We start from the raw sequence: 21116 nt of genomic DNA on the forward strand, positions 1-21116 counted from the left end.
TCACGGGCTCCTCAGTTTTGGTGCAAAAGCAGGAAGGAGAAAACGTATAAATTGGTCTAGGGTAAATGCAATCCGAAGGATGTTCGGAGAACTGCAAACCATGAACCAAAAGAACAATTCAACATGAACAACATGTGTACACAAAAAAACAACCAGCCAGAAGGGTACAGGGGCGGGTGCTGGGTCTCCCAAAAGGAGCTAGAAGAAAAGGAATTTACGGTAAGTAAACAAAATTCCCTTCTTTGTCGCTCCATTGGGAGACCCAGACAATTGGGACGTCCAAGAGCAGTCCCTGGGTGGGTAAAAGAATACCTCAATAAAAAGAGCCGAAAAAACGGCTCCCTCTTACAGGTGGGCAACCGCCGCCTGAAGGACTCGCCTACCTAGACTGGCGTCTGCCGAAGCATAGGTATGCACTTGATAGTGTTTCGTGAAAGTGTGCAGACTAGACCACGTAGCTGCCTGACACACCTGCTGAGCCGTAGCCCGGTGCCGCAATGCCCATGGAAAAACGGGCCTTGTGACAGCAAGTCTGGGCATGTCTGGAAGTGCCCACGGTTGACCCACCGTGAGATGCCACAGATCCGGGTACCACGACCGCCTCGGCCAGTCTGGAGCGACGAGAATGGCGCGACGGCAGTCGGACCTGATCTTGCGTAACACTCTGGGCAGCATCGCCAGAGGAGGAAACACATAAGGCAGTCGAAACTGCGACCAATCCTGAACTAACGCGTCCGCCGCCAGAGCTCTGTGATCCTGAGACCGTGCCATGAATGCCGGGACTTTGTTGTCGTGCCGTGACGCCATGAGATCGACGTCCGGCGTTCCCCAGCGGCGACAGATCTCTCGAAACACGTCTGGGTGCAGAGACCATTCCCCCGCGTCCATGTCCTGAGGACTGAGAAAATCTGCTTTCCAGTTTTCTATGCTCGGGATGTGAACTGCGGAGATGGTGGAAGCTGTGGCTTCCACCCACTGCAGAATCCGTCGGACTTCCTGGAAGGCTTGACGACTGCGAGTGCCGCCTTGGTGGTTGATGTATGCGACGGCAGTGGCGTTGTCCGACTGGATACGGATCTGCCTGCCCTCCAGCCACCGATGAAAAGCCAATAGGGCTAGATACACTGCCCTTATCTCCAGAATATTGATCTGAAGGGATGACTATCGGAGTCCAGGTTCCCTGAGCCCTGTGGTGGAGAAAAACCGCTCCCCAAAACAAAATCCTTTCTACCCCCAACCTGGGCTGTGGTCACCACGGACGCGAGCCTGTCAGGGTGGGGAGCGGTTTTTGCGGTCAGGGGAGGCCGAGAGTCATGAGGAAGCCGTCTTGGAGGCAGTGCCTCCTGCGGCCTTTTGTGGGCGAGACTTGGATCGCCACGCATAGGAGTTCCTCTGGCCTTTCTCCGGCCTGTTGGACGAAGAGGATTGGGACTTGGCGGAGGGACGAAAGGACCGAAATCTCGATTGAACCTTTCTCTGTTGAGGTCTCTTAGGTTTGGCCTGGGGTAAGGAGGAATCCTTTCCTTTGGATTCCTTAATAATCTCATCCAATCGTTCGCCAAACAAACGGTCGCCAGAAAACGGCAAACCGGTTAAGAACCTCTTGGAAGCCGAATCTGCCTTCCATTCGCGCAGCCACATGGCCCTGCGGACTGCCACAGAGTTAGCGGATGCTACAGCTGTACGGCTAGCAGAGTCCAGGACGGCGTTCATGGCGTAGGATGAAAAGGCTGACGCCTGAGAGGTCAAAGACGCAACTTGCGGAGCAGAATTACGTGTGACAGCATTAATCTCAGTCAGACAAGCCGAGATAGCTTGGAGTGCCCACACGGCTGCAAAGGCCGGGGCAAAAGACGCGCCCGTGGCCTCATAGATGGACTTCACCAGGAGCTCAATCTGTCTGTCAGTGGCATCTATTAGCGATGAGCCATCTGCAACCGACACCACGGATCTAGCCGCCAATCTTGAGACTGGAGGATCCACCTTGGGACAGTGAGCCCAACCCTTAACGACTTCAGATGGGAAGGGGTAACGCGTGTCAGTGAGGCGCTTAGTAAAGCGCTTGTCCGGGACCGCTCTGGGCTTCTGGACAGCGTCCCTGAAGTTAGAGTGATCAAAAAACGTATTGCGAGTACGTTTGGGGAACAGAAACTCGTGTTTCTCCTGCTGAGACGCCGACTCCTCTACAGGAGGAGGCGGGGGAGAGAGATCTAACACCTGGTTGATGGACGAGATAAGATCATTTACTAAGGCGTCCCCCTCAGGTGTATCAAGGTTAAGGGCGACATCAGGGTCAGAGCCCTGAGCTGCGACGTCCGCCTCGTCCTCCAGAGAGTCCTCAAGCTGGGATCCCGAGCAGCGAGAGGAAGTCGGGGAAGAGTCCCAGCGAGGCCGCTTAGCCGGTCTAGGACTACGGTCCGGGCAGGAAACTTCCGCCTGAGACCGAGGGGCCAACCTATGAGCGCGCTGTGGCGCGGACCGAGAGGGGCCTGGAGGCGACGAGCCAACAGGGGCCGGGGCCTGTGAAGGGTCCGGTCTGGACTGCAAAGCCTCTAGCAGCTTAGAAGACCATTTGTCCATAGAATGTGTAATGGATTGAGAAAGTGACTCAGAGAGTTTCTCAGCAAAAGAGGCGAACTCTGTCCCTGCAGCCTGGTCAGGGGGAGCAGGGGGGTCTATATGAGCCGAGGGGCCCACCAGTGTCCGAGGCTCCGGCTGAGCAAGCGAATCAGGGGTCGAGCATTGCTCACAGTGAGGGTAGGTGGAACCCGCAGGTAACATAGCCCCACAAGAGGTACAGGCCGCAAAAAAACCCTGTGCCTTAGCAGCTTTGCTCCTTGTGGACGACATGCTGTTGTCTCCTAGAAGAGTGATCACTGAGGGTATATGGGAAAGGGGTATACAGCCCACCGAACAGATAGATATAGATATATACGTATCTAATCCGGCACCCTAGGGGGACCAGCATCGGGTGACCGGTGTGGCTTACCGACCGCTAACGAGCGGAGTGTGTCCTCCAGATTCCCTGCCTTGGATCCCCCGAAGCTGCAGAGCTGTTCACTGAGAATCCTCCACGGGCAGAATGCCAAAAAATGGCTGCCGGAGCTCTCAGGGGAGGAGTGGAGCCGTGAGCGGCGCCAGCAAAGTGCGGGAATCTGGGGTCCCCACAGTGATCAGTGAGGGGGGAGGAAACATGCAGGATGCTCCAGCCCTCACATCCGACGTCAGGTCGGTAATCCCGCCCTTACCCCTGACAGGCAGGCCCGGGGGCGGGATTTTTGCGACTAGGCCGCGATGAAGCCGGGGACTAAATTTGAGACCGCGCCCGACAAGCAGGCACGGTCGGCGCGGAAGTCCACCGGCCTCCTGAATTCAGCAGCCGCCGCGGCTTCCGGGAAGAAGGTGCGCTCCATGCACAGTCCCCTATGGGGACACAGAGTACCTTTCAGTTGCAGGGCCCGGTCCCTGAGGTTGAAGAGGCTCCGGTCCGGCAGGTTCCCACAGGGGCTGCGGATGGAGCACGGTCCCAGTAAATGGATGACCGCTTAGGATCCCACTTCTCCCAGAGCCGCTTAAGGGATGGTGAAGGAGACAGCATGTGGCTCCAGCCTCTGTACCCGCAATGGGTACTTCAACCTTAACAACACCGCCGACGTAGTGGGATGAGAAGGGAACATGCCGGGGGCCCCTCTTTTCTTCCAACCGACATAACTAAGTTGAGAATGCATGAGTGGATGTGTGCCTCCTTCCACACAAAGCATAAAACTGAGGAGCCCGTGATCCACGGGAGGGTGTATAGGCAGAGGGGAGGGGTTACACTTTTTAAAGTGTAATACTTTGTGTGGCCTCCGGAGGCAGAAGCTATACACCCAATTGTCTGGGTCTCCCAATGGAGCGACAAAGAAATAATGATGATCCCTGCACAGTGCCTGTCACATAGTATTATTATTATTTATTTATAGAGCACCATTGATTCCATGGTGCTGTACATGAGAAGGGGGTTACATACAGAATACATATACAAGTTACAATAGACAGACTGGTACAGAGGGAAGTATTAATGTAGGCAATCATATTTTGGAGGTGGCCTAAGCTATAGCTTGGGTAGAGCATGAGACTCAATCTAAGGGTCGTGGGTATAATTATGCTACTACATCTATATTTTGATTATTTACATACACAGATATTCTTATTATGTTTAAACAAACAAGCTATAGTGTTAAGGCAGGCAGAGATGGCGTGGGATATCCTATAATGATGCATATCACCAACTGTATCGACATCATGATTGTAAAGAATGTTACACAAACACCTATTAGCACAGTGAGGTCCCGTTTTAAGTTCCTCAACAGCATCATAAAATCCTATCACAGTAAATATAACAGTCACTGGGTTGGTAAGAAAACGCAAAAAGAAGGGAATTTTGTTTACTTACCGTAAATTCCTTTTCTTCTAGCTCCTATTGGGAGACCCAGACAATTGGGTGTATAGCTTCTGCCTCCGGAGGCCACACAAAGTATTACACTTTAAAAAGTGTAACCCCTCCCCTCTGCCTCTACACCCTCCCGTGCATCACGGGCTCCTCAGTTTTGGTGCAAAAGCAGGAAGGAGGAAACTTATAAATTGGTCTAAGGTAAATTCAATCCGAAGGATGTTCGGAGAACTGAAAACCATGAACCAAAAGAACAATTCAAGATGAACAACATGTGTACACAAAAGAACAACCAGCCCGAAGGGAACAGGGGCGGGTGCTGGGTCTCCCAATAGGAGCTAGAAGAAAAGGAATTTACGGTAAGTAAACAAAATTCCCTTCTTCTTTGTCGCTCCATTGGGAAACCCAGACAATTGGGACGTCCAAAAGCAGTCCCTGGGTGGGTAAAAGAATATCTCGATAAAAAGAGCCGAAAACGGACCTTTCTTACAGGTGGGCAACCGCCGCCTGAAGGACTCGCCTACCTAGACTGGCGTCTGCCGAAGCATAGGTATGCACCTGATAGTGTTTCGTGAAAGTGTGCAGACTAGACCAGGTAGCTGCCTGACACACCTGCTGAGCCGTAGCCCGGTGCCGCAATGCCCAGGACGCACCCACGGCTCTGGTAGAATGGGCTTTCAGCCCTGAAGGAATCGGAAGCCCAGAAGAACGGTAGGCTTCAAGAATCGGTTCCTTGATCCACCGAGCCAAGGTTGACTTGGAAGCCTGCGAACCCTTACGCTGGCCAGCGACAAGGACAAAGAGCGCATCTGAACGGCACAGGGGTGCCGTGCGAGACACGTAGAACCGGAGTGCCCTCACTAGATCTAATGAGTGCAAATCCTTTTCATATTTGTGAATTGGATTAGGGCAAAATGAAGGTAAGGAGATATCCTGATTGAGATGAAAAGGGGATACCACCTTAGGGAGAAATTCCGGGACAGGAGGCAGAACCACCTTATCCTGGTGAAAAACCAGGAAGGGGGCTTTGCATGACAGCGCTGCAAGCTCCGACACTCTTCGGAGTGATGTAACTGCCACTAGAAATGCCACCTTCTGCGAAAGACGTGATAAAGAAACATCCCGCAGCGGCTCGAAAGGTGGTTTCTGAAGAGCCGTTAACACCCTGTTAAGGTCCCAGGGTTCCAGCGGACGCTTGTATGGTGGGACTATGTGGCAAACTCCCTGCAGGAACGTGCGGACCTGCGGAAGCCTGGCCAGGCGCTTTTGAAAAAATACGGAGAGCGCCGATACTTGTCCCTTGAGAGAGCCGAGTGACAAACCCTTGTCCATTCCGGATTGAAGGAATGAAAGAAAAGTGGGTAAGGCAAACGGCCAGGGAGAAAAACCATTATCAGAGCACCAGGATAAGAAGATCCGCCAAGATCTGTAATAGATCTTGGCGGACGTTGGTTTCCTGGCCTGTCTCATAGTGGCAATGACATCCTGAGATAACCCTGAAGACGCTAGGAGCCAGGACTCAATGGCCACACAGTCAGGTTGAGGGCCACAGAATTCAGATGGAAAAACGGCCCTTGTGACAGCAAGTCTGGGCGGTCTGGAAGCGCCCACGGTTGACCCACCGTGAGATGCCACAGATCCGGGTACCACGATCGCCTCGGCCAATCTGGAGCGACGAGAATGGCGCAACGACAATCGGACCTGATCTTGCGTAACACTCTGGGCAGCATCGCCAGAGGAGGAAACACATAAGGCAGTCGAAACTGCGACCAATCCTGAACTAATGCGTCCGCCGCCAGAGCTCTGTGATCCTGAGACCGTGCCATGAAGGCCGGGACTTTGTTGTTGTGTCGTGACGCCATGAGATCGACGTCCGGCGTTCCCCAGCGGCGACAGATCTCTTGAAACACGTCTGGGTGAAGAGACCATTCCCCCGCGTCCATGCCCTGACGACTGAGAAAATCTGCTTTCCAGTTTTCTACGCCCGGGATGTACACTGCGGAGATCGTGGAGGCTGTGACTTCCACCCACTGCAGAATCCGCCTGACTTCCTGGAAGGCCTGACGACTGCGCGTGTCTCCCTGATGGTTGATGTATGCGACGGCCGTGGCGTTGTCCGACTGTATACGGATCTGTCTGCCCTCCAGCCACCGATGGAAGGCCAATAAGGCTAGATACACCGCCCTTATCTCCAGAACATTGATCTGAAGGGAGGACTCTACCGGAGTCCAGGTTCCCTGAGCGCTGTGGTGGCGGAAAACCGCTCCCCACCCTGACAGGCTCACGTCCGTGGTGACCACAGCCCAGGTTGGGGGTAGGAAGGATCTTCCTTGCGATAGAGAATTGGGACGGAGCCACCACTGAAGAGACTTCTTGGTTGCAAGGGACAGAGAGACGTTCCTGTCGAGGGAAGTCGACCTACTGTCCCATTTGCGGAGAATGTCCCATTGGAGTGGCCGCAGATGGAATTGCGCGAACGGCACTGCCTCCATCGCTGCCACCATCTTCCCCAGGAAGTGCATGAGGCGCCTCAAGGGGTATGACTGACCCCGAAGAAGAGATTGTATCCCTGCCTGCAGGGACAGCTGTTTGTCCAGCGGTAGCTTGACTACCGCTGACTGTGTATGAAACTCCATCCCGAGGTAAGTCAGTGATTGGGTCGGTGTCAACTGGGATTTTGGGAAGTTGATTATCCACCCGAACTGCTGGAGAGTCGCCAGAGCGACTGTAAGGCTGTGTTGACACGCCGGCCGGGAAGGTGCCCTGACTAGGAGATCGTCTAAGTAGGGAATCACCGAGTGGCCCTGAGAGTGTAGGACCGCCACTACGGATGCCATGACTTTGGTGAACACCCGTGGGGCTGTCGCCAGGCCGAAAGGCAATGCCACGAACTGAAAGTGCTCGTTCCCGATGGCGAAACGCAAGAAGCATTGATGTTCGGGTGCGATCGGCACATGGAGATAAGCATCCTTGATGTCGATCGATGCTAGGAAGTCTCCTTGTGACATCGAGGCGATGACCGAGCGGAGAGATTCCATCCGAAACCGTCTGGTGCTCACATGTCTGTTGAGCAATTTGAGGTCCAGAACGGGGCGGAATGATCCGTCCTTCTTTGGCACCACGAACAAGTTGGAGTAAAAGCCGCGACCATGTTCCTGAGGGGGAACCGGGATCACAACTCCCTCTGTTTTCAGAGTGGCCACTGCCTGAAAAAGTGCGTCGGCCCGAGCGGGGGGTGGAGAGGTTCTGAAGAAACGAGTCTGAGGACGAGAGCTAAACTCTATCCTGTAACCGTGAGACAGAATATCTCTCACCCATCGGTCTTGAACTTGTGGCCACCAGGCGTCGCAAAAGCGGGAGAGCCTGCCATTGACAGAGGATGCGGTTCGGGGAGGCCGAGAGTCATGAGGAGGCCGCCTTGGAGGCAGTGCCTCCGGCGGCCTTTTGGGGGCGTGACTTAGACCGCCACGCATAGGAGTTCCCCTGGCCTTTCTCCGGCCTGTTGGACGAAGAGGACTGGGGCTTGGCGGAGGGACGAAAGGACCGAAACCTCGATTGAATTTTCCGTTGCTGAGGTCTCTTAGGTTTGGACTGGGGTAAGGAGGAGTCCTTTCCCTTGGATTCCTTAATAATCTCATCCAATCGTTCGCCAAACAATCGGTCGCCAGAAAACGGCAAACCGGTTAAGAACCTCTTCGAGGCAGAGTCTGCCTTCCATTCGCGCAGCCACATGGCCCTGCGGACTGCCACAGAATTAGCTGATGCCACTGCTGTACGGCTAGCAGAGTCTAGGACTGCGTTCATGGCGTAGGAAGAAAAAGCTGTCGCTTGAGAAGTCAGAGACGCAACCTGCGGAGCAGAATTACGTGTGACTGCATTAATCTCAGCCAGACAAGCTGAGATAGCTTGTAGTGCCCACACGACTGCAAAGGCCGGGGCAAAAGACGCGCCCGTGGCTTCAAAAATGGATTTCACCAGGAGCTCTATCTGCCTGTCAGTGGCATCCTTCAGCGATGAGCCATCTGCCACCGATACTACAGATCTAGCCGCCAATCTATAGACTGGAGGATCCACCTTGGGACACTGAGCCCAACCCTTAACTACGTCAGAGGGGAAGGGGTAACGTGTGTCAGTAAGGCGCTTAGTAAAGCGCTTGTCCGGAACCGCTCTGGGCTTCTGGACAGCATCTCTGAAGTTAGAGTGATCGAAAAAAGCACTCCGTGTACGTTTGGGGAACCGAAACTGGTGTTTCTCCTGCTGAGAAGCCAACTCCTCTACAGGTGGAGGCGGGGGAGACAGATCTAACACCTGGTTAATGGACGAGATAAGATCATTAACTAAGGCGTCCCCTTCAGGTGTATCAAGATTGAGAGCAACGTCAGGTTCAGAGCCCTGAGCTGCGACGTCCGCCTCGTCCTCCAGAGAGTCCTCGGGCTGGGAACCCGAACAGCGTGAAGAAGTCGGGGAAGATTCCCAGCGAGCCCGCTTAGTCGGTCTGGGACTGAGATCCGGGCAGGAATCCTCCGCGTGGGACCTAGGGCCCAACCTGGGAGCGCGCTGCGGCGCGGACCGAGAGGGGCCTGGAGGCGACGAGCTAACGGGGACCGGGGCCTGTGTAAGGACCGGTTTGGACTGCAAAGCTTCTAGCAGCTTGGCAGACCATTTGTCCATAGACTGAGCCATGGATTGCGAAAGTGACTCAGAGTTTCTCAGCAAATGCAGCAAACTCTGTCCCTGCCGCCTGGACAGGGGGAGCAGGGGGGTCTACATGAGCCGAGGGGCCCACTAGTGACCGAGGCTCCGGCTGAGCAAGCGAAACAGGGGTTGAGCATTGCTCACAGTGAGGGTAGGTGGAACCCGCAGGCAACATAGCCGCACAAGAGGTACAGGTCGCAAAAAAACCCTGTGCCTTAGCACCTTTGCTCCTTGTGGACGACATGCTGTTGTCTCCTAGGAGAGTGATCACTGAGGGTATATGGCGCTCCATGCACAGTCCCCATGGGGACACAGAGTACCTTATAGTTGCAGGGCCCGATCCCTGAGGAAGAATAGACTCCTGTCCGGCAGATTCCCACAGGGGCTGCGGAGGGAGCCCGGTCCCAGTGAATGGATGACCGGTCAGGATCCCACTTCTCCCAGAGCCACTAAGGGATGGTGAAGGAAAACGGCATGAGGCTCCGGCCTTTGTACCCTCAATGGGTACCTCAACCTTAACAGCACCGCCGACTTTAGTGGGGTGAGAAGGGAACATGCCGGGGACCCCGTGGGGGTCCTCTTTTCTTCCAACCGATATAACTAATCTGAGAATGCATGAGTGGATGTGTGCCTCCTTCCACACAAAGCATAAAACTGAGGAGCCCGTGATGCACGGGAGGGTGTATAGGCAGAGGGGAGGGGTTACACTTTTTAAAGTGTAATACTTTGTGTGGCCTCCGGAGGCAGAAGCTATACACCCAATTGTCTGGGTCTCCCAATGGAGCGATAAAGAAATACTGCATAAAACAATACATCATCTAATAGAACATTATCTTGATTGATTAATTGGGAGAACATCTGAAACCATGGATGTACGCTGCTAACACCAGGAGACCCTAAAATGTAGACACTTAAGATGAAAAGTTGGCTTCTTTTCAGCAGGCTACAACCCCCCACTGCAACTAAGGTATTCATATTAGCTTAGGGACATTTAAAGGGGTGGTTCACCAATATTTTTTATTTTCTAGATCGATATTGTGTTGAGAAACAATGTTTTTCTCAAATACCTTATATTGGCAATAGTGCCTGTGAGAGGCGCTATTGCGGACCGCTGTTCCCCATTGCCTGACCCCCGTGCTCCGGTGATGTCATGTCAACTTCCTGATCACGTGACATTACCGCCGCTGGCCGCAGTCTCTGTGAGTGATTGGCTGTGGGCAGTGTTTCACCGCTCAGCACAGCCCATCAGCTCCTTCACAGCAGAGCGCTGCAAACAGGAGACACGCTGGGCTGTGAAGAGTGGTGAAACACCGCCCACAGCCCAGTAACCCAGGAAGACTAGGGCCGGCCGCAGTGATGTCATGTGATCACCGGATTCCTGAGGTCACGGAGCCCCGGGGGTCAGGCAACGGGTAAGAGCGGACTGCAATAGCGCTGCTCACAGGCACTATTGTCAACATAAGGTATTTGAGAGAAACATAATCTCGAGCCTGCCCAAATACATCACCGGCGCAAAACAGGGATAGTTTCTGCTCAGGCCCGCGATAGTGGCCTCTGCTAACTGCGCCTGCGCGAGACTTCGGCATCAGCGTGGAGGATGACGGGGCTGTCGTCATCCATTTAAATTACGCCTGGGGAACGGCCAACAGGGGCAGGAGGGGGGACAGAAGGCGAAATAGAACCCACCCATCTGGCCAACCACAAAATTTTGCATATGAAAAGGTAGTATTTTATAAAGTTGTTTTGGAGGTCTGAAAAGGGGGCCAGCAACAAGGTGCACCTTCCTAGAATGCAGCCCAGGAGCTGCAGAAGGTGATATTTTTGGTTTAATAGGGAAAAATCTGGTGACCGGTTCAATTTAAAGGATTTCGAGGTTATCCGGATCCTGCTTAGTGAGCGGCTAGCCTCGAGCCTATCCGTGATAGCCATCCCGAGACTGTGGTTCGAGGCAGACGTTCCCAATTTGCCGTTCCATATACATCCCATGGCTTCCTATGTCTTCCAATCAAGAACCAGAGAAAATAACGCTTTTTGGACTTGCAAAAATACCCTTTTTGTAGTCTTCCATTTGGAGAAACAGCACTCATCCTTTCTTTTCCTCTTGCCCTGTTGGGCATGTGCGCATTTTTCTCTGATTCCGCTTCTCTCAGTAACTTAATACCGTATTCTTCGCTTTATAAGATGCACTTTTGTTTCCCCAAATTTTGGGGGAAAGTAGGGGATGCGTCTTATAATCCGAATATACGGGGGTGGGGGGGGGTGTATATATATATATATATATATATATATATATATATATATATATATATATAAACACATGCATACATACAGTGCCTACAAGTAGTATTCAACCCCCTACAGATTTAGCAGGTTTACACATTCGGAATTATTTTGACATTGTGACATTTGGACTGTAGATCAGCCTGGAAGTGTGAAATGCACTGCAGCAAAAAAGAATGTTATTTCTTTTTTTTTTTTTTAAATTGAGAAAAGTTTATTCAGAGGGTCATTTATTATTCAACCCCTCAAACCACCAGAATTCTGTTTGGTTCCCCTAAAGTATTAAGAAGTATTTCAGGCACAAAGAACAATGAGCTTCACATGTTTGGATTAATTATCTCTTTTTCCAGCCTTTTCTGACTAATTAAGACCCTCCCCAAACTTGTGAACAGCCCTCATACATGGTCAACATGGGAAAGACAAAGGAGCATTCCAAGGCCATCAGAGACAAGATCATGGAGGGTCACAAGGCTGGCAAGGGGTACAAAACCCTTTCCAAGGAGTTGGGCCTGCCTGTCTCCACTGTTGGGAGCATCATCCGGAAGTGGAAGGCTTATCGAACTACTGTTAGCCTTCCACGGCCTGGACAGCCTTTGAAAGTTTCCTCCCGTGCCGAGGCCAGGCTTGTCCGAAGAGTCAAGGCTAACCCAAGGACAACAAGGAAGGAGCTCCGGGAAGATCTCATGGCAGTGGGGACATTGGTTTCAGTCAATACCATAAGTAACGTACTCCACCGCAATGGTCTCCGTTCCAGACGAGCCCGTAAGGTACCTTTACTTTCAAAGCGTCATGTCAAGGCTCGTCTACAGTTTGCTCATGATCACTTGGAGGACTCTGAGACAGACTGGTTCAAGGTTCTCTGGTCTGATGTGACCAAGATCGAGATCTTTGGTGCCAACCACACACGTGACGTTTGGAGACTGGATGGCACTGCATACGACCCCAAGAATACCATCCCTACAGTAAAGCATGGTGGTGGCAGCATCATGCTGTGGGGCTGTTTCTCAGCCAAGGGGCCTGGCCATCTGGTCCGCATCCATGGGAAGATGGATAGCACGGCCTACCTGGAGATTTTGGCCAAGAACCTCCGCTCCTCCATCAAGGATCTTAAGATGGGTCGTCATTTCATCTTCCAACAAGACAACGACCCAAAGCACACAGCCAAGAAAACCAAGGCCTGGTTCAAGAGGGAAAAAATCAAGGTGTTGCAGTGGCCTAGTCAGTCTCCTGACCTTAACCCAATTGAAAACTTGTGGAAGGAGCTCAAGATTAAAGTCCACATGAGACACCCAAAGAACCTAGATAACTTGGAGAAGATCTGCATGGAGGAGTGGGCCAAGATAACTCCAGAGACCTGTGCCGGCCTGATCAGGTCTTATAAAAGACGATTATTAACTGTAATTGCAAACAAGGGTTATTCCACAAAATATTAAACCTAGGGGTTGAATAATAATTGACCCACACTTTTATGTTGAAAATTTATTAAAATTTAACTGAGCAACATAACTTGTTGGTTTGTAAGATTTATGCATCTGTTAATAAATCCTGCTCTTGTTTGAAGTTTGCAGGCTCTAACTTATTTGCATTTTATCAAACCTGCTAAATCTGCAGGGGGGTTGAATACTACTTATAGGCACTGTATATACACACTAGAGTCCAGGGGAGGTGGGGGAAGCTCTGGAGCGCTGCTGGGGGCAGGTGAAAGGTGCAGGAGAGGCAGCAGGAGATCTCCTGCTCCCGCTCATATAATATGCACTGCCGCTGCCAATCACCTGGGCTGGGGCAGCGGCGCATATTATATCTGCCTGCGCCCCTCTTTGATGGCACATGCCCCCCCACCCCCCCGTGTTGGATATGGCCCCTATGCTGCTGCCCATAGTAAAATAAAAAAACCCTCTTTATTTACCTCCTCCAGCGTGTTTCCCCGGTCTCCTGCTGCCACTGTCTGTGATCATGCACGCAGAGATGTCACTCTGCTGTGCCGATCACATGACCGGCAACGAGAACCAGGAAGTGCACGAGCTCAGCAGCACGGAGGGAGGACAGCACTGGAGAAGGTAAGGAAAGAGTTTATTTTACTATGGGCAGCAGCATGGGGACGATATCTAACACAGGGGGAGGTGTGCCATCCATAGGGGGCCTTATCTAACACAGGGGGAGGTGTGCCATCCATATGGGGCCATATCTAACACAGGGGGACGTGTCTCATCCATAGGGGGCCATATCAAACACAGGGGGACGTGTGCCATCCATAGGGGGCCATGGGCAGCACAGGGGGCATGTACCATCCATAGGAGACCTCTCCAGCTGTAGGAGACGTGTGCCATCTATAAGAGACCTGTGCCAGCTGTAGGGGATATGTGCCAGCAACAGGGGACGTGTTCCAGCACAGGAAGACATGTGGCATCACTGGGGGACGTGTGCCAGCACAAGGGGGCTATATTTAATATAAGGGGGCCATATGCAGATTAAGGGGGCTAATTTTAGGATGGGGGGGCTATGAAGGACATATACCCTATATGATTTGTTAGATGGACACTGGCATTATAAGACGGACCCCATTTAACATTAAAAAAAAAATTCTCTTTTCCTTCACCAAATTTGGGGGCGCGTCTTATAATCAGGAGCGTCTTATAAAGCGAAAAAGACGGTAGCTTGAATGCTGGTCTGCTGAGAGTGACAACTTTTTTGTTTTTATCTTGTATTTTTAGTTCCACCCTCCTGACAGCTGAAGTGTAAATCCATGGTTTCCAGTGTTCACAAATGAAGGCGATGACTGCAGATTTTACGTTAAGTCCAAATATCCAAGCCATACATCACTGAACCTACTGGTCAGGCAATCAGCTATTATGTATATTTATTGTCTGCACAACGTTTTCCCCCACAATCGTACCCATTGCCCTAACAAAGATTTTAGATTATTTTTGGCAGTTGTGTATTTTCTCTTCTGTTAATAAAGTTTAAAATTCTTTATGATCGTCCTGTAGCTGCATTTATTGGCTAATAAGTAACAATAGCATATAGTATATTGTTAGGTACAACTGAAAAGGAGTCCAGCTGCAATTGTTAATTTTTCTTTCTTTTATTTTTCTTCTTGCACAAGTATACAGCACATTGCAGACAAGATGATCGCATGACCGACATCAGCGACGCATTTCTAGTGACACCGCACTCTTAATCATGATTAAGAGTGCAGTGTCACTTGAAATGCGTCGCTGATGTTGGTCATGCTATCATCTTGTCTGCAATGTGCTGTATACTTGTGCAACAAGAAAAATAAAATAAAAATTAACATATACCTCTGTTGAAGCTGGACTCAGTTTCATTTGGATCTTGCTTGAGGCGTGTCAGCACCTTGTCCGGGCTCCAGAGGGCAGTTGAGATTGATCGACACGGTGAGCTGAACCTGTTTATTTGCTATATTGTTAGGTTAGTGTTATTATATTGAAGTACAAAATTTGTAATAGTTTGAGTGGTCCAGTATTGGTTACTTGTAGAGAAGGCTCTGCCTCTAGCTGACCATGTCATACCATTCTGGAGATTTATAGCAGTGCATATAAGAATAAGATGGGAAGCTAAAAAAAAAAAAGAAAATAAGGGGCTGAACTAAATGGAAATAAGGGCAGTGCATGATGTGCAGAGTGTGACAATCAGGTGTGCAGTGAAACTACAGAAGGGAGAAACCCCCCCCCCCCAAAAAACCACTTGGGAGTGCGTGTTTAAAAATAAGTGGAAGTATCACTGGATATATCAACATGCTAATTATATTACAGCTCAGTTCATGGGAGTTTGTAGATTTAAAAGAAACCACAGGGCGAAGGGGTTTTACGGCAGATATCGGCATTCTTTTTTTTTTTTTTTGAATGGGAGGTGGAGTGGAAAATATCACAAAAATCTAAAGACGCATTCACCGAACAGTACTTGTCATACATATTCTGTCACTTTAACAGACAGGAAATTGACAATTTTAGTTGCTACGTTAGAACATCCAATATATATATATATTATATATATTCCGGGACCCCCAGAAGAAGGATTATAACACCGAAACCTATAGGTCGGGGTTGTGGGCTCTCACTTCACATACAGGTACGCAGGGCGTGTAATTGATTTTATCTTGATATTGTGCTGCATTGGATGATATTTATATTTTTCTAATTGTGAATTTGTACTGTTGCACAGTGATTGCAGGACACTAACTGTTGGCATCTCCCATGTGTCTGGGCCATCTGTGGATTTTTTTTCACCTCCACAGGTGGGCTCTTTTGCCGATTTTTTGTAGTGTGCTCCTATGTGCCTATGTGATGTGAGGTCGCCACCTGCTGGCACTCACTATCTGTTTTTGCTATTTTTAAACTTTGTGTACTAGTATTATATTAATAAAATCAATAAAATTTATATACTTTTTTGCAACCAAGTCGTTGTACAGATTTTCTTTTTTCTTCTGATTAATTTTCTGTATGTGGCTTCTTCCATACCTTGGTTAACGAGAACAATCCGTTCTGGGACTGTGCTTGTTAACCAAGTTACTCGTTAGGCAAAGCAAGATTTCCCATAGGAAATCATTGCAATGCAGACAATTTGTTCCACAACTTGTTAAATGTCCCATCCTGGTCCCCTGTTGTGCCATTCCACACACACACAAACACGTACAAACTCACACGCACATATTATATGCTCACCTTACCTTCCGTTCCATCGCCGGCCTGCTGGGACTTGCTGTTCAGTAGCACGGGCTGTGTATCGGGTAACCATGACAACGAGGGAGGAACTTCCGCACCCAGAACGCTGACGTCAAAGGCAGGAGCCTCTGATTGGTCAGCACGCTGCCTTTGAGTAGCGTCTGAAAGCAGAAGTTTCTGTCTCGTCGCCGATGGTTACCGATACACATCCTGGAGCGGTGAACTACAGGACCCAGGAGGCCGGCGATGGAACGGAAGGTGCACATATGCTCACCTTACCTTCCGTCCCATCGCCGGTCTCCTGGGACTTGCTGTTCTCCGGTACGGGCTGTGTATCGGATTACCATAACGACGAGGGAGGAACTTCCGCTGTCAGAGCGCTGACGTCAAAGGCAGGAGACGCTTTGCCTCTGATTGGCCAGCGCGCTGCCTTTGAGTAGCGGTGACAGGAAGTTCCTGCTACGTTGCTATTGTTGCCGATGCACAGCCTGGAGTGGAGCGGCGAACTACAGGACCCAGGAGGCCGGCGATGGAACTGAAGGTACACATATTATGTTATATTACATGCTCACCTTATCTTCCGTTCCATCGCCGGCCTCCTGGCTCTTGTAGTTCGCCACGAGGACGTCGCAATGTACCCGGGAACTACAAGAGCCATGAGGCCGGCGGTGGAACGGAAGATAAGGTGAGCATAATACTGTATGTGCGTGTGTATTTTTTTGTGTGTGTTTGTGCGTGCTTGTGTGCGTTTGTGTGGACTGCAGAGCGCGGTGGATGTATGGAACCGGAAGTGTGTGCGGTGAGGATTTTGCTCATACAGCAAAGCTTTCTCGTAAATAGAGTTACAAATTTACAGAAAGCTTTGCTTGTTAGGCGAAATTCTCGTGACTGGGTTACTCGTTAAGCGAGGTTCCACTGTATATATATTATACACTTTACAATATATATATATATATATATATATATATATATATATATATATATATATATATATATATATATATTTTACAATATATATATATATATTTTACAATATATATATATATATATATTTTTTACAATATATATATATAAATATATATATATATATATTTTACAATATATATATATAAATATATATATATATATATATTTTACAATATATATATATATATATATATTTTACAATATATATATATATATATATATATATATATATATTTTACAATATATATATATATATATATTTTACAATATATATATATATATATATATATTTTACAATATATATATATATATATATTTTACAATATATATATATATATATATATATATATATATTTTACAATATATATATATATATATATATATATATATATATATATATATATATATATATATATATATATATAAAAAGAATCAAAATTATCCATTAAATTCCCCCTCCCTATAACTGCTACTCATTACCCGACCCTGGAGGGATAATAGGCGGAGAGGTCTGGCAGCTATTTTTTGGATATTGTGCTTCCATGAAAACTTCACAAGGTGAATCGCTCATCCATCACACTAATACCCTCATGGCCGTCTCTCTGCATCTAGAGACTAGTGACAGGATCTGGGCCAGAGTCTCTCTTTGCCATTTGAGACTTCTCACACTAAATGTATTCCCTTTCCTTTGGTGCTGAATGTCAGTTGTGCTTTCCAGCAGCTCCTGACCTCAGGTGCTTCCAGTTGGTGACCACTCCTTTCCCCTATATAGAGTCACATCTCCCAGCAGAGGACGCCAGTTATTCTGAATCCACTCTGCAGCTAGGCTTAGAGGTGGAAGGAGCTGCTGAGCATTTGTTGCTGTGAAGCGGTGTAGGCTGCAGTCGTGGTGTCTGACTGTAGCCATAAAGTGGGGCTTTATCCTTTGTTGTTTCCACTGTCTGTCATACCTTCCCTACTTGTTGTATTGGTGCAGTGGTGGGACTAGCGATCCTCACCTGCCAGATCAGTAGCCACGTTTGTTACAGGGTCTCTCAGGGCTTCAGGTATCCTGCTCAGTGACATGTGCGGAACCTGTATAGAGACTGTCTAGGAGTGCAAGAGGTGTCCCATCATCCCTCTCCCTAACAACAGGGCCCGCCGATGTTATAGTGCCCCTAAAGCAACCCTTGTTTGCTGTGGTGAAACCAGTTTGTGAAGTGTCTCGCCTTACGCCGATGCTTTCTGAGGTCTGTGCATGACAAATACAGGATGTAGTTATACAGAGGTACCGTAGTAATCTCATTTTTTTCTATATGCCTTTAACATTAATCTAGTTGAGTCAAATGTGAAGGTATGACATCTGACACCACCTTTGTTTTGCATATATATCTGGAGCTTTTCCTGCTATAAATGTTAAGGAGGCCAACACAGAGAATCTGTTACTGGGTTTACAAACCACACATGATAGAGCAGCATGATGTAGGGGCAGGGACCCTGATTCTAGTGATGCATCACTTCATGTGATTCACATTGAAAGTTTGATAAATCATTGTTTTATCTGTTGAACCTTTTCTCAATGACTAGCTCCGTATGACGCCAATCGAGCTACTGATTGGCAGCTGTCTGCTCTGTGGATGCAAAAAACCCTGACAATATGGAGAATGAAAAATAGGAGAAAAACAGTACATAAGGTGTCAAAAAGTGTCAAAGTTTATATGTGACAAAAATATTCTTGGTGGACATACAGTATAAGAACATTAATAAAAACATGCATAGAGAGGACAAAATAGCACCTGAATGCAAATCAATATGCATAAAGAGGCTCATTTACAGCTTAAGGTGCAATGGGCAATCATATACAATGGATATGGACAAAGTTTTTACTCCGTAAAATATCAATAGTAGAAAATTGAGGCACACATGCAGTGTAAAGCATGGTGGATGAATACAAAGAGAGTCCTATCCCTTAATAGAACACAAATTGCTCACATAATAGCTTCATATAAACAGGGACAGGTAGGAAGATAGGATATAACACGCGAAGTGGAGAACCCAATAACAATGATAGCTATAGGGTCCCCACATGTAAATGTTGAGTAGTCTGCCCCACTGCAACCATTCGGTACATACCGAGATTTAAAGTGCCCAGTGCTAGATGTGCTGCAAGGTTAGGCCAGAGTGGTCAGGCAATCCCCATGTAAAAGGAGGCTCCCAGACCCTCCAACGCGCTTTTCGCCAGGGTAAATGGTCCTCACTAGAGTTTAGCTTGTACCTAACTATGTGTACTCGCTATAATCATAACGAGTACTGTCTAATACTCGCGCATTCATCACAAATAGCGTGTGCAATGCAAGTCAATGGGGAAAAACTCGCAAAGTTACAAGTAACCCGAATGCCGTACTAGTCGTGCGAGTTGCGAATAATGCAGAATTTGGGTTACTCGTTACTTTGAGCGTTTTCCCCACTGACTTGCATTGCACATGCTTATTTAGAATGAATACGCAAGTATTAGACCGTACTCGTGAGTATAGAGTGTACGAATAGTTAGGTATTCGCTCAACTCTAGTCCTCACACCAAATGGCTTCTTCAGAGAGGAAGAAAACAACTTTGACACTTTTTGACACATTACATACCATGTTTTCCATTCCCTATCACGGAGTATGTATTAGCAGAGGACTGACTTTACTTTGGTCAATCCACTTGCGGTTATGCTCAATACGGTTATGTGGAGTTTTGTTTTCACAATCAATATGGCGAGTATGAGGATGGAGAGAGCTCCTGAATTTCAAGGGCAACACATTAGGAGCCCATCAATGAGAGGACAAGCGGAGCTGCAGTAGCTAAGTGTTTTATCACATTTACAGTAAAGCCTAGAGACAGCTGGAATCAGGGTCTATGTTCCAAATTTATTCTGCTCTCAGAAGTGGCAGCAAAAACCTGGTGCGTGTCTCTATAATGTGAACGTAGCCTAATACACAGTAAACTACACAAAAGTCTGTAGGGAATACACAGAAGGAATCTAGATGAAAAATATTATGGGTTACATAGACAAAGATGAAAAATGAACTCACAGGCAGAATATCATTTAGCTGGCAAGGTATACAAAAGCCTGGCAGATGTGGTGCATGCACAGATGGGTATAGGTGGCATTTTGGGATTTTTTCTGTATATCCAAAATCTTCATATTGCACCTGTAAATATATGGATACAGACATAATATGTTGAAATAATAGTATTGGAGTTTAAAGATTCTCTGAAAACATGGACCTTGCATACAGTAGTCTTGGATTTTACAGTGCCAGCCTATACTTGGGATATGGCAATCAACGTGACTTCCCTACAATTAGCATAATTACTCTCGAGTCTGACACATCCACGATGATAAACATATCTGGATCTAGCAAGTAAAGGGGCTGAGCTGCAGCGTCCTTCTGTGTCAGTGATGGAGCTGGGACCACACTGAATACTTACTGAAATATATGAAATCAAAGAAAAAAAAACCAAAACCCTTTAGCAATATGGCTAACTTGTAAGGTTTTAGTCTTTATTTTAAGACAAAACCTACAAAACATACTGGGGGAAAAAAAAAATGTATTAAGTCACCCACCAATTGTGCAAGTTCTCCCACTTAAAAAGATTAGAGAGGCCTGTAATTGACATCATAGGTAGACCACAAATATGAGAAAACGAATCAGGAAAATCACCTTGTCTGATTTGTCAAAAAAAATTTTTTTGCAAAGATTATGGTGGAAAATAAGTGTTTAGTCATCTAAAAACATGTAACATTTCTGTCTCTCACAGACCTGTAACTTCTTTTTTAAGAGGCTCCTCTGTCCTCCACTCATTACCTGTAGTAATGGCTCCTGTTGTCAAGGTTGGGAATGTAGGGGAGACCACAAATGGGGTCCCTTGTTTTTCAGGTCACAGAGTCTGAGTTCAAATCAAATCTGGGCAGATATTAACGAATCAGACAATGATACGTGTTCATCGTTTGAGCAGAAGCTCACTTCTGACTCGTGTATTAAAAGGACTCGTGATTACACAAAACAACATTCGACTTCAACCTTGAAGCAAGAAC

At 48.1% G+C, this 21116-nt stretch overlaps 1 protein-coding gene across 1 annotated transcript in view; it reads right to left on the reverse strand.

Moving 5' to 3' along the window:
* The window catches only part of RNF17 (ring finger protein 17), a 733334-nt gene that overhangs the window by 120198 nt on the left and 592020 nt on the right, over positions 1-21116 (reverse strand). The window contains exon 29 of the mRNA XM_075331310.1: positions 20110-20229. Coding sequence (XP_075187425.1) covers positions 20110-20229 — 120 coding nt within the window. The remainder of the gene's footprint in view (positions 1-20109; positions 20230-21116) is intronic.

The sequence above is a fragment of the Anomaloglossus baeobatrachus genome (genome assembly GCF_048569485.1).
Source record: "Anomaloglossus baeobatrachus isolate aAnoBae1 chromosome 2 unlocalized genomic scaffold, aAnoBae1.hap1 SUPER_2_unloc_1, whole genome shotgun sequence".
In the NCBI taxonomy this organism is placed as follows: Eukaryota; Metazoa; Chordata; class Amphibia; order Anura; family Aromobatidae; genus Anomaloglossus; species Anomaloglossus baeobatrachus.